This window comes from Melanerpes formicivorus, unplaced genomic scaffold (assembly GCF_026170545.1).
Source record: "Melanerpes formicivorus ecotype bairdi unplaced genomic scaffold, bMelFor1.0.p_v2 SCAF_29, whole genome shotgun sequence".
Lineage (NCBI taxonomy): Eukaryota > Metazoa > Chordata > Aves > Piciformes > Picidae > Melanerpes > Melanerpes formicivorus.
Window position 1 is genome coordinate 9,658,861 of NW_027142381.1, and position 13,008 is coordinate 9,671,868.

At 56.3% G+C, this 13,008-nt stretch overlaps 1 protein-coding gene across 7 annotated transcripts in view; it reads left to right on the top strand.

Annotated features, from left to right (window-relative positions):
- Window positions 1-13,008, top strand: part of SYNRG (synergin gamma) — a 45,403-nt gene that overhangs the window by 20,883 nt on the left and 11,512 nt on the right. For all 7 annotated transcript variants that reach the window (XM_068154971.1, XM_068154972.1, XM_068154970.1 and 4 more), the window contains 3 exons: window positions 2,125-3,075; window positions 11,874-12,461; window positions 12,792-12,955. In XM_068154971.1, the coding sequence (XP_068011072.1) occupies window positions 2,125-3,075; window positions 11,874-12,461; window positions 12,792-12,955 (1,703 nt within the window). The remainder of the gene's footprint in view (window positions 1-2,124; window positions 3,076-11,873; window positions 12,462-12,791; window positions 12,956-13,008) is intronic.

Genomic DNA, 13,008 nt, shown 5'->3' on the forward strand with positions numbered 1-13,008 from the left:
GAGGTTGATGTTTAACTGGTTTTGAGTGGATGAGATCTGAGGTGCAACTGCAGAAGCAGAGCCTCCCTGAGCCTCCTGCAGGAGCAGCTGTGTCTAGGTGCTGCAGTGCAAGTGCTCATCTCCTCTCTCTGATCAGATGAGGGAAAAACCTCTAACAGCTCTGCTGACTTCCATCCAGTCCCAGTGGCCAGAGAGAGGATGAACTGCTGCTGGCTTCAGCTGACACCCCCAGAGCTCTGTTAGCCTTTGTTTTGTTGTTAGAAGCCCACCTCAGATTCCAGGAGGAAGCCTGAGCTCATTCTTGCTCCTCATTTTTCCAAGATGGAATTCCTGACCCTCCTGCAGTGCTGTGTGAGGCTCTCAAGCTCAGTGCCCTCCAGGATGCGATGCATGGAGTGCAGTAGCATGTTGTGCCTCTGTAGGTGTGCATGTAGCCTGTCTGCCATTGCCCAGCTCTGACCACTCTTCCCTAACCCTCTCACCAGCTTCCCTTTCCAATGGAAACCTTTGCAGTCCATCAGTAAGTTTAGTTTGCTGTGGTGCTGTAGTTTTGATCAGGAAATGGCAACTTCACAGAATGGGTTGGGTTAGAAGGGAGCTGAAAGCTCATCCAGCTCCAAGCCCCTGCCATGGGCAGGGACACCTCCACCAGCCCAGGCTGCTCAGGGCCTCATCCAGCCTGGCCTGGAACACCTCCAGGGAGGGGGCAGCCACAGCCTCCCTGGGCAGCCTGCTCCAGTGTCTCCCCACCCTCACTGTCAGGAATTTCTTCTCCATTTCCAGTCCTAATCTCCCTTCTCCCAGCTCCAAGCCACTGTCCCTCCTGCTGCCACTCCCAGCCCTTCTCAGAAGTCCCTCTTCCTAACCTGCAGTCTCATAACTTGCTGAGTGCTCATGGTGAGGCTGGGCCAAGCTGGTGTGGAGGGAGGGGAGAATGGAAGGATCTGGCAGGCAGAGCTGTGGTCCTTTGCTTCCATTTCCTTGAAGTCTTGCTTCCACTGATTTGAAATGTGGCACAGATGTTAATTAAATGCTTGATGCAAGTGTCTGCTTTAGAAACAGAGCAAAGCCTGGCTACTGGAGGGCTAAATGCCAAGCAGTCTGAGGCCCTCCCTGCTGGTGAATGGGTTACACAACTTGATCTTTATTTTTTTTGGCCTCCAAAAGAAATTGCTCTGTGGAAGAAAAATGGGCAGGAGGAAACAGAAAATGAGCACAGCAAAAAGTTAATGTAAATGAAATCACAACATGGTTACCTGGTGTTCAGTCAGGTTTGAACTCCCCTCCTTGTGCAGCTTGGTGGGACATGCAGCAGGCAGCTGAGCTGGGGAGCTGCACCTCTGGTGGTGAATCATTCTCACCTTCATGGGAAGCTGTCTGCAGCTGCTCAGCAGCCCTGGAGCCAGCCCTAGCAGAGGCTGCAGGGGGCCTGAGCTGCACTGCACTTGCTGGTCCCTGAGCAGTGCTTGGGTGAATCTGGCAGGAAGGAAACACAACAGAGCTGAACAAAGCCTGGTGCCATCCTCCTGCCACCCACCCTTTGAGTATTGATCAGCATTGATCAGATCCCCCTCAGGCTGCTCTTCTCCAGACCAGGCAGCCCCAATTCTCTCAGCCCTTCCTCACCACAGAGCTGTTCCACTCCCCCCAGCATCTTTGCAGCCCTTTGCTGTCCCCTCTGCAGCAAGTCCCTGTCCTTGACCCGGGGAGCCCAGAACTGGAGTCCAGGTGTGGCCTCACCAGGGCAGAGCAGAGTGGGAGAAGAGCCTCCCTTGGCCTGCTTGCTGCACTCTTCTCCATGCACCCCAGGATGCCATTGGCCTTCTGGACCACAGGGGCTCGTTGCTGGCTCATGGGCATCCTGTTGTGCATCAGGAAGCTGATGGTCATGGTGTAAAGGGAGTTTGATGTGACCTTGGGCAGAGAGTGAAGTGCTTGCTGCAGGGACCCTTTGTGTGCTCCCAGCAGCTGGTTTGCAGCCCTCTGCACCCCGAGGCCCTCAGTGAGAGGGTTTGCCCTCTGACCCCGCACGAAGGGATGTGCCTGCTTGCATGGTGTGAGCACGATGCATCTGCCGGGCGCCGCGGTGCCTCAGCCCTGTACTCTCCCTGCCTTTGTTCCCAGGCGATAACCTCGCGGAGCCCAAGGCTGCGGGAGCCGACGACGGCTTCACCGACTTCAAAACCGCGGACAGCGTCTCGCCGCTAGAGCCCCCCGCGAAAGACAAAGCCTTCCCTGCGCCCTTCCCTCCTCTGCCCCTCCAGTCGAAACAGCCGACGCCAGCCAAGGCCCCTTTGAACCTGGCAGACTTGGATCTCTTTGCCTCTCCCGCAGAAAGCAAGCAGCCGTCCTTCCCCCCCGCGCTCCCCGCCCCCAAGTCAGGCTCCCTGCCCCCGGCCCTGCCGGCTGCCGCTGCCCAGCCGGCCCCCAGCAAGAGCTCAGGCTTGGCTGATGACTTTGGGGAGTTCAACCTCTTTGGGGAGTTCTCTCCCTGCACAGCAGGCAGCGGTCAGGACGACTTTGCAGACTTCATGGCCTTCAACAGCAGCAGTGGCTTCTCTGAACAGAAAGCAGATGACAAATTCAATGCCCTCAGGCTGGAGCCTGCTCCTGCTCCTCAGCCTGCCTCGGCTGGCAGCACAGGGAGGGGTGGGCAGGGCTCTGCCACCGCTGCTACGCCCACCAAGTACGACATCTTCAAGCAGCTCTCTCTGGAGGGCTCTGGAGCAGGCTTTGAGGAGGCCAAGGACAGCACTCCCCTTTCCTCGGTGAAGAGCGACGATGACTTTGCTGACTTCCACTCCTCCAAGTTCTCCTCCGCCTGCACCAGCCTGGACAAGTCCCTGGGGGACAAGGTGGCAGCGTTCAAGCAGGCCAAGGAGGACTCCGCTTCCGTCAAGTCCCTGGATCTGCCTTCCATCGGCGGCAGCAGCGTGGGCAAGGAGGACTCCGAAGATGCCCTCTCTGTGCAGTTTGACATGAAACTGGCTGATGTGGGAGGAGATCTTAAGCATGTCATGTCTGATAGCTCTTTGGATTTGCCAACTGTTAGTGGCCAGCATCCACCAGCAGCAGGTGAGGAACTGGTTAGATTGCTCTGGTAACAGAGGCGGTGGAGGTGTCTGTGTTCCGTGTGCTCCGTTCCAGTATTATGCACTAGTCCTTACGGGGGGCAGGCTGCCAGCCCTGTGCCCCCAGCCAACAGCCCCTGGCAGGGCAGCATTTGCTCTTTGTCTTAGCAGACTGTGAATAGATGGAACAGTTTGAACTGCAGACCAGCTTCCTTTTGAGATCTGGCAGCGTGGTGCCGCTGGTACCTGGTAGCTGCTGCCACCGAGGGGACAGGTGGAAGTGTTGCCAACGTTGTCATTGTCATCCCCCTGCTGTTGGCAGCAGCGGTGGCAGAGGCCCACTTCAGTCTCTTGGGTTCAACACAGCCTTTGGCTTGAGGATTTAACCTGCTCTGTGCTTCTAAAAGGGGAGGCAGAACACCAATCAGTGCTGTTAGTGAGGAGCTGCCTCAGCACCACCAGCAGTACACTCCTGGGGGGTCACCCCTGCAGCCAGGGCTCTGCAGCACTGCAAGCAGAGTGCTCTGTAGCCTTCCTAGAGTCCTTGTGCAGGGGGCCCCTCACTGCTGACTCCTGGACCTCACTTTAAAGCCACAGGGCTTTGATTTGCTCCTCACCAGGTTTCCCCTCCTTTAATTTCCCTTTATGAAAGCCCCCCTGAGAGGCAGCCTTGCCACCTGCCATCCCAGACCATCAGAGCAGTTCCCCAAGTGTCCTGCTTGCTCTTGTCAGGTGGCCATCAGGAGGTGAGGTGGAGATGGATGTTCTGTGGCCTTCAGCAGCACAGGAACCACCACACCTGTGTTGTAGGACACGTGTTAGGCAGGCAGAGGCAGGGGGAGGGACACCAAGCGTGCCCCAGCTGGTGCTGCAAGGACTGCTGCTTGCCATGGCAAATGCTTCTTCCTTTCTCTGCAGGTGTGGGCAGAGAAAAGTCCCCTGAGCTGTTCTTGTGCAGTCTGTGGTGGTTTTTAGGGGAGAGGGCTCAGCTGGCAGTGCTGCTGTGGAAGATGCTCTGTAACAGGGTACAACTATCAGGAATAATTTATTAGCAAAGATTTAGCTTTCCTCCTGCTGCTTGGTGAGGCTCCAGGGGCAGAGAGCTGTCAAACCCTGGCACCTCCAGTGCCCTCTGCAGAGGTCACTTTGCTTTTCAGAGCACTCTTTTCCTAGTATTTTTCTAGCCTCTTTTGATGGTAGTTTGACTTCTGTAGCCCTTCTCCAGGACCTGAGCTTCTGCCCTGGGAATCCCTCATTGATAATTGCCCTCTGTGGCAGGGGAGACTCTTCTGGTTCCTCTAAAGGGGTTAGGCCATGGTGTGCTTGTTGCTGAACTCTGCAGTGTTCATCAGAGGCTGTTTCCACTGAGCTGACCCAAGGCTGCATTCTGCTCTGGTGCCCAGCTGGGTGCTTGTCCCCAGGCAGAGTCTGCTCTGCCTTTGACTCTGCTGGGATCTGCTGGAGAGCAGCTCTGGTACCAACACTTCTGTGCTCACCTGTTCCTTCCTCTGTCTTTGGTGCATTTCAAGCTCTGCACTGCTGAGGCTCCAGGCCTGTTTGCCCCCAGCAGTTTCCATGCACAGCAGATGACTTCCTTGGTTTTTTCCTCTCCACTGTCTTGGAGCTGAGCCTCTGCTGCCAGGAGGGGAGGGGCAGTATCCCACAGCATCCCTTTGCCACCCCCACTGCTGAGAAATGGGAGACAAGTCCTTGGGAGCCTCCTGCTTGCCAGCTCCCTGTCACACCTCTGGTGGCACAGCAGCAGCAGAGGGGCTGAGGAGTGCTTTGATCTCTCTGACAACGATGCAGAGCTCTTTATCCTTTGGCTGCTGGCACTTCACCTTGTGTGCTTCCAGGTAGGGGCCAGGTAGGTTGCTTGCCCTGGGAGTTAGGAGGAAAGCACTGAGTTGCTTCCCATGCAACAGCCTTTGAGGGAAGGGAGCTGTTCACCCTGCGCTCTCCACAGGGGATGCTGTCTCTTTAAACTTGGCTGCGATTCTTTGTGTGGAAGGACAATTACACTAATGTTGCCTGATTCCTCTTGCATTTCCTTTGTATAACCCTTTGAGCACTGGCTGCATGCTGTTAGTTTCGACCAGGCTGCTTCTTTTCAACCAAATTTCTGTTTCACTCCACGAGGAAAGCATTTTACTGAGCACCTCCTCACCTCAGCTCAGCCTCATCTGCCCCAGTCCTGCTGGAGGCTGCAGCAGAGCATCCCCAGCCTGGGCACTCTCAAAGGGTTATCCATCTGCTGCCCTGGCACAGCTGTAAAGAACCTTCCTCCTGGCTCTAGTGGAGACCTCTGTATAGTTTAATCGACTTCCAAGGTTTTTTTTTTTGCTGCTTTTCTAATGTCTGATTCCAACTAAAACCTTTCCTGTGTGGATGTGCCTTCTCAGAGCTGCTTTGGTATCTCTCTTCTGCAAGTACTGACCTGCATGCTTGGTGCTGGTGACGCCCTTGGAGCTCCTCTGTATCACTCTCTTTTGTGATCTGTAAGTCCTGCTGTGTCAATAAATATTATCTTGGCCTATTTGGAAGCCTGGGGGTGTGTGTGATTTGTTGCAAACCAGCCACCCAGCTCTTCTCTTTTTCCCTTCCTGACAACCACAAAGTTTAAAGCCATAGTATCCCCTTCAGCTGGCAGGTGCCTGGCTCCTGCAGAGCAGCCTCTGGGTGAGCTTCTTCCTCCTCTCCCCCTGGGTGCTTCTCGAACTTGCCATGTCAGGCTGAGCAGTACTCTTTCCAAGGAGCAGCTTTGGTGAGGGGTTGGAGAGAGAAGCTGTGTGGAGGGCAGGGCAGTGTCTCTGAGCTGGGCTTGAGGGTGTGGTGGTCCTTCAGACTCAACAAGCTTTTCTGTCCTATTGTTTCCTCATCTACACTTCCCTGCTGCCAGCCCAGGCTATGATAGTCCTTTGTGAAGGGCACTGAGTGGAAAAGGAGCTGCTGTCTAGGCCAGGAGGAGTAGCTGCCCACTAAACGATGGTCTGATGTTTAGCTCATCCAGAGCCCCCCAGGGCAGGGCCCTGCTCCCTTTTCCTCCGGGGGAGCTCCAGCCTTACCCAGCATCCAAGCTTCCAGGCAGGAGTGAGAGCTGCAAGTCTGTGCCTGGCAATTCTCTCTTTGATTTCCTCCAAACCCTGGGGGCCACTGCCACTTTGGGGCTAACAGCAGATGAGCAGACAAAGAAGCAGCTCAACTGAATGGAGATGTGGAGTGAAGTGGAAGTGTTTCACCAGCACAGGCTGGGCTGTGGTAGCTTTTGGCACAAGGGTGAAAGCCAGACCAGAACCTGGAATGATTTTCTTCCTCCCCCCAATCTTCAGAGACTTTGAAAGGAAAAAGCCAAACCACCCTCTCTGGTTCATGCTGGAGAGCCAGGAAGCTCTGCCTAGCCCTAAAGCTTCTCAAGCTGAAGGCTTGAACACCCCCTGAGAGCCTCCAGCGGGCAGGGCTCTGCTGTTGGCACTTGTGCAGCCAAGCAGAGCTGGAGGGGGGAAAGCCATGTGCAGGAGGCTCCTCGTGGCAGACTGCCAGGGGGATTTCCCCCCTTGCTCTGGCTTAGGATCACCTGGGAGCAGATCTGCTTCCCAGCACTTGTTGATGCTGTGAAGGCCTCCAAGAGCAGAGGAGGGTGTGGAGCTGAGTGCTGCCCAAGCCGAGCCAAAGGGCCCAGGAGCTGCCCTGGGCCTCTGCAGGATGGAGCTGAGCCACCTCTGCTCCCCTGTGAGCTCCTGGGGCCTTTGCTCTGCTGTGAGATGTTCTTTGTCAGGACAATTAAAAAATCATTAGCAGACTCTTTAATTGCAGGAGCTTTGAAGGCCTTTCTCTGCTCTTCTCTCCCAGTCAGCATTGTTGATGGCTTCCACTTCAGCAGTGCCTGGTGCTGCCATTCTTCAGCAGAAGGAAATTGGAGTCACTCCCACAGCAGCAGCTGAGAACTGGGCCTTGGGTGTTGCTGATTGCATGACACAGGCAGCAGCAGGGTGCAGGCCTCTGTCTTCTCCTAGTGTCATCTCTGCCTTATGCCCCTCTGCAAGCAGGGAGGAAGCAGTGCCAGGCTTCCTCTGGGCTTCTTGCTCAGGCTGCTGGTGGTGTTGCAGAGCAGCAGCTCTGGTGCTGGTGTGTTGATGAGGAATGATGGCTCCCACCTGCCTCACCCTGGCAGCCAGCAGAGCTCACAGGGCTTGTACTGGTTCAGCAGAATTTGCTGCAAGCTGAGGAGGTGGAAGTGCTGTGCTGCTTGGAATCCCCGAGCCCCTCAGCTTCCCCTGGACTGTCTCTTCCAGTTCCCTTCAGAGCCTCGCTGCTGCTGTCAAGAGTTTCCCTTCAGTGATTGAACTGCTGACATTGAAGGCTCCAGCTTGTAAATTGCCTCCAGCCATAACTTAATTCTTGCTAGGGCAAATAAATTGTTCTACTTGGCTGAGATGAAGGCTGTGAAGCTCTGCTGTCGATGAGATAACACAGGGAAGCAGTCTGAGCTGCACTTCATCCTCTCTCAGTGCTCCTCTCTCCTGGGCAGCTCTTGCTTTGCCTCTCCAGCAGCTGTGTGGCTGTCCCCAGGTGGGGAGCAGGCAGGTTGGACTTTGGGAGTTCAGAACAGATGGGAAGTGAAGAGTAAATACTTCCAACCTTTATGCTTTGGAGAGATACAGACTGGGTCTGGTTTGTAAAGCTGTTGGAGCCTTTCTGAGCTCCAGAGCGGCCCTGGGGAGGTCTCTTTGGCCATTCTTGGCCCACTAGAAGCTATTTCCAAGGGGCAACAAGCGTGGTTGTGACACTTGAAGGGGTCTGACCTTGGCCTTTACAGACACCCCCCAGCCCCTGCCCCTCCCTGTCATCTGGGGCTCTCTCTCCAGTGTGTTTAACCTGGGCTGTGTTTGGGGGTGTCTCCAGCAGTGCTGCTGATGTGGCTTCAGCTCTGGCAGGAGGAAGAGCTTTGGGATGTCCATGGCAAAGCCAAACTCCAGCCTCTTGTGTCAGCTCTGCAGGACAGCCCAGCACAGCTGCAGAGGTTCCTGAGAGCTCTGCTGTGTGCTGTGCTGTTTGACTGCAGCCTGTGGACCTCCCTGGTGGGAGGGCTGTGAGCTTCCTAGGTGTGCTCTGCTCAGGGCTTGCCCTGCTCCCACAGTCTGCTGTGTGCTCTCCCAACCAGCCAGCTGAGAGCCACCTCTCACCTCACCAGGAGAGCCTCTGTGTCCCCTGCCCGAGGCTCTGCACAGGCTGTGGTGGATTTGGCCTGGGCTCTCTTCTGCCTTTTTTGGCTCAGGAGTGCTGCCTTCAGCAGTTCAGGTTCTGTCCTCTAGCAGGGTGTGGTGGTAGCTCCATGGCAGCTCTCCTCACCAGGTGTCATGCTTCCTTAGAAGGAATTAATTCTCACCCCCTCCCCCTCACTCAGTCATCTCTTGCTCGGGGAAAGAACCAACAGTGTTCCTGCTGCACAGCAGCTGGGTGACTCCTGAGCTGGGCAGGCTGAGGCTGGAGAGGAGGAAGAAGCTCTTGGCAGTGAGGGTGGGGAGACACTGGCACAGGCTGCCCAGGGAGGCTGTGGATGTCCCCTCCGTGGAGGTGTTCAGCACCAGGCTGGATGAGGCCTTGAGCAGCCTGGGCTGGAGGAGGTGTCCCTGCCCATGGCAGGGGGCTGGAGCTGGATGGTCCTTAGGGTCCCTTTTATAACATCAGAGGCCAGAGCTGCAGCACTGGGACTGGAGCTTCCTTATCCTCCATCCACGTGTGGGCTTTAAGGAAGAGGCTGCTGGTGGAGCAGTTCTTAGCACTGCCACTGACCCAGATCCCCACACCAGGAAGGGCTCTGCAGGGTCAGCCAAGGCAGTGCTGCTCACAGGTAACCTGCTGCTGCCCTCATTAGCTTGGTGGCACAGCTGCCCTGCTGCCCACCAGGGGGGACAGCTCTGCTCTTCATCAGGCAGCAAATCTGCTGAGGGCTCACAGCAGCCTTGAGCTGTGTGCAGCTGGGGCAGAGTTTTGCTTCCTCTAGTCAAAACCAGCTCACCTGTGGCAATGTTCCTGTGCCCCACAGTGCATGGCCAGCAAAACCTTGGGGGTCTGCAGTGGGATCAGACTTCTCCTCCAGGCTGCTTTGCTTTGGCTTGCAGACAGCTCCAGTCAGCTGTGTGCTCCTCAAGGGATGAGGTTAGGACTGTGAGCACTTTGTCTCTGGACAGGCTTTGTCCTACTGAGGGCTCTGGAGAGCAGGGCTGGGGAGGAGCAGCTGAGGGGGCTGGGGGTGTTCAGCCTGGAGGAGAGGAGGCTGAGGGAGACCTCCTTGCTCTCTGCAGCTCCCTGAGAGGGAGGTTGGAGCCAGGTGGGGTTGGTCTCTTCTCCCTAGTCTCAGGTGATAGAAGGAGAGGAAATGGGATTGTGCCAGGGGAGGCTTAGGTTGGAGAGGAGGAAAAAATTCTTTGCTGCCAGAGTAGTCAGGGCCTGGCAGAGGCTGCCCAGGGAGGTGGTGGAGTCCCCATCCCTGCAGCTGCTCGAGGAACCTGTGGCTGTGGCCCTTAGGGACAGGGTTTGGTGGCCATGGTGGTGCTGGGTTGATGGCTGGGGTTTGCTGGAGGCCTTTGCCAACCCTGCCCATTCTGTGACTCCTAGGAAAGGTCACTCCCCAGAGCAGCCTCTTTGTACCTGTCCAAAGACAGTGCAAAGAGCTGAACCCTGGCCCTGCAGCCCAGCTCTTGCACTGCTGCTGCTGGCTTCCTGCCTGCATGGAAGGAGTCTTCACTCTTAGCTCGTGAATAACTCAGGGCTCGTTCTGCCGTCCCTGCCACTGGAGCGCAGTGAGCTCCAGCTTCCCCCAGCAGCCTGCTGCTGCCCCTGCCTGCTCCCAGCCGGGGAGGGCAGGAGTGCCCTGACCTGCTCCTTCAGGAGGTGTTCTCAGCCAGCCCCAGCTCCCGGCGGTTATCACAGCCCTGCTGGTGCAGATCTGCGGGGCAGGGCTGGGGCTGTGCCTGCCTTTGCTGCTGAGCGCTCAGACAATAGCAGTGCTTAAGCCTCTGCCGGGCTCCCGACTCAGCGCAACTGAAGAGAGAGAAGGAAGAGGTTGCTTGGTGGCCTGTGGTGTTTCCAGGCTCCCAGGACAAATTACAGCTGGCTAGGGCTCCTGGAGGTTGTTCTGGCACTCTCTCCAATGCTGGTGAAGCTTTCATTGAACTTCTTCAGCCACAAGTGGAGGTTAGAGAGCACAAGGTGTGGTTTCTTGTGATAAATCCCTGCTCCCTTGCAAGTCAGCTGCTTTTCACCTCCTTCCCCTTCGGTTTGGCCACCAGCAGGTGATTTCACCTCTGCTGTTTACCCCTCTGTGAACTGCTTGCTCCACACATTTGGTGTTGGAGTGGTGCTTTGAAATCTTGCCTGGGATGTGCAGGGTGCTGAGGTCTGGTGTGGAGTCTCTCATCTGCAGATGCAGCAGCTGCAGGAAGCTGGCCCCAGAGGCAGGTCTGTGCCTCGCTGCCCCGTTGCAGAGGGCCCTACTGGAGTGGCCATCGAAGGGCATCACTCTGGGGTCTGTCTGTTAGGCTTTTTAATTAGCTGGGATGTGGGTGGTGCCTGGGAAGCAGCCTGAAGCACAGCATGCTCTGCCCCTGCTCTGAAAGGAGCAGATGAAGGCAGCAATGTTTGCTTTGAAGGGCTTCATGCTCAGGCTGGGGTGGTTAGACTGAGGAAAGAGGGCAGCTGGGAAGCCAGCTTGCTCCCACCCTGGCTCTGCTAAACCCCAGCTGCTGCTGCCTGCCAGCCAGCTCAGCCTTCGTGTTTGCCAGAGCCTCAGCTAAGAGAATCTCTTCCCTGGTTTGGGTCTGGCTTTACCTCCAGCGGGTTTGGCCCCAGGCACCGAGCAGCAGCTGGATGTCTAATGCAGAGTGACACTTGGGCATGCTGGAAAACAAATGCCAAGCAGTGGAGCAGGGCTGGGGCTTTGTGACTGAGCCCCTGGCTCTCTCTGCCTTCGCCCTGGATCAGGCTCAGGCTAAACGTGAGAGCTCAGTTGAGTGAGTAGCAGACAGAGCCCAGCAGGGCCTGGTCACTGTGCAGGCTCTGCTGCAAGGAGCAGGCTCTGCTGCAAGGAGCAGGCTGGAGCCCAGACCTGCTGGTGGCACTGAGAAGAACCCCTGGGCCCAGAGAGTTGCTGGGTGAGTAGAAACCTTTGGAGCTTTCTGCTGGCTGCTTGGATTTTCTCTAGGTTTGACTGAGCAGCTGGTTTGGGAATGCTGACCCAAGCCCTCCACACTATTCATGGCCTTCCTGAGAGCTGGGAGTGTGAAGAGCCAGCTCTGTGGCACTGCAGTGGCTGTGGCAGGAGGGCTGCTCTCTGAAACTTCCTGCAGCACATCTGCACAGGTGGCTGCTGTCAAAGCATGGCCAGAAACCTCAAGTGCTTGCTGCTGTTACCAGAGGGGCTGGAGGGGTTGGCCTGTGTGCTGGGTTGGCTAAGATGGGATACTGTGATAGGACACTGGAGCTGGTGATCAGAGCTCTGAGCTGCTGAGGGAGGCAGTCTGCCCTGCCTAGGAACAGCTCCTGTTGAGTCAGTGCTCCTTCCCTCCCTCTGCTGGGATGGTGGCTTCCAGCTTACAGTGCAAGAGGGTACTCAGAAGTCAAGGCTCTCCTGTACTGAATGGAGGCTGCTGTGGTGTTAAGTGCAGGTGGTGCTGTGCCTCGAGCCCTGCTGGAGCAGCTCAGTGTGTTTGTTCCTTGGGGCTCTCAGTGAGCTCTCTTCTGTGCGTAGAGAGACGGACGTTGGGACTTCGGCTTCTAATTGCAGGGGTTTGTTTTTCTCAGATATAGATGACTTAAAATGTGCCCCATTTGGAAGCTGTAACAGTGGCTCTGCAGTCAGCAGCCTGGCAAGCTATGACTGGTCCGACAAAGAAGACATTCAGCAGGGCAAGAAGCTCTCCTCCCTCGTCCAGCCCTCGGGAAGTGGATCCTCCGCGGCGACTTCTGTCCTTCAGAAGAAGGAGACCTTGTTTGGCAGCTCAGAAAACATTACCATGACAACAGTTTCCAAAGTGACAACCTTTGCTAGTGAGGATGCTTTGCAGGATGTTTCCTTTGCAGCATTTGCAAACTTTAAAGACCCTGCCCCGGCAGGTCCCAGCCAGGATGACTCCGGCGGCTTCGGGGACTTCGCCAGCCCTGCGGCGGCGCAGGAGGCGGCAGCCCACGCGAGGCAGGAGGCAGACTTCCTGCCCTGTGGGCTCTCCTCTGAACTGCAGAGAGAGTCCACAGATGACTTTGGAGAATTCCAGAGTGAAAAGCCAAAAATCAGCAAGTTTGACTTCTTGGTGGCAACTTCCCAAGGCAAGGTGAAGTCGAGCGAGGAGATGATCAGGAGCGAGCTGGCCACCTTTGACCTCTCTGTGCAAGGTAAGGCTGCCCGGGCCAGGGGGAGCCTGCACTGCCTGGGCTCAGCAAAGGCTGGCTTTGCTCATCAGATGAGCAATGAGCCAGTGGGGATTGCTTCCAAAGCTCCTGGAAACAAGCTGAGGCTTCTCACTGATTTCTGTTGTTTGGAGCAGGTCTTTCTCTACAAGACAGAAACCTGCACCCAAAGCTGGCAGGAGCTGAGGAGATGTGCACCAGCCCAGAGAAGCTTTTCCTCTGCTGGAGCAGGAGTGCATCCCTTGCTGCTGCTTCATTAAACATCCTGTGCCTTCATGAGTCCAAGGCTAACTTGCTCCTCTCCTCACTCTCTAGGGTCTCATAAAAGGAGCTTAAGCCTGGGTGACCGCGAGCTGAGCCGCTCCTCGCCGCTGCCCGCGCTGGAGCAGCCCTTCAGGGACCGTTCAAACACCCTCAGCGAGAAGCCTGCTTTGCCTGTCATCAGAGACAAGTACAAGGACCTGACTGGGGAGGTGGAGGTGAGGCCTGCCTGGAACACAAGTGAATAGGCAAAGACTCTCACCAGGGTGCT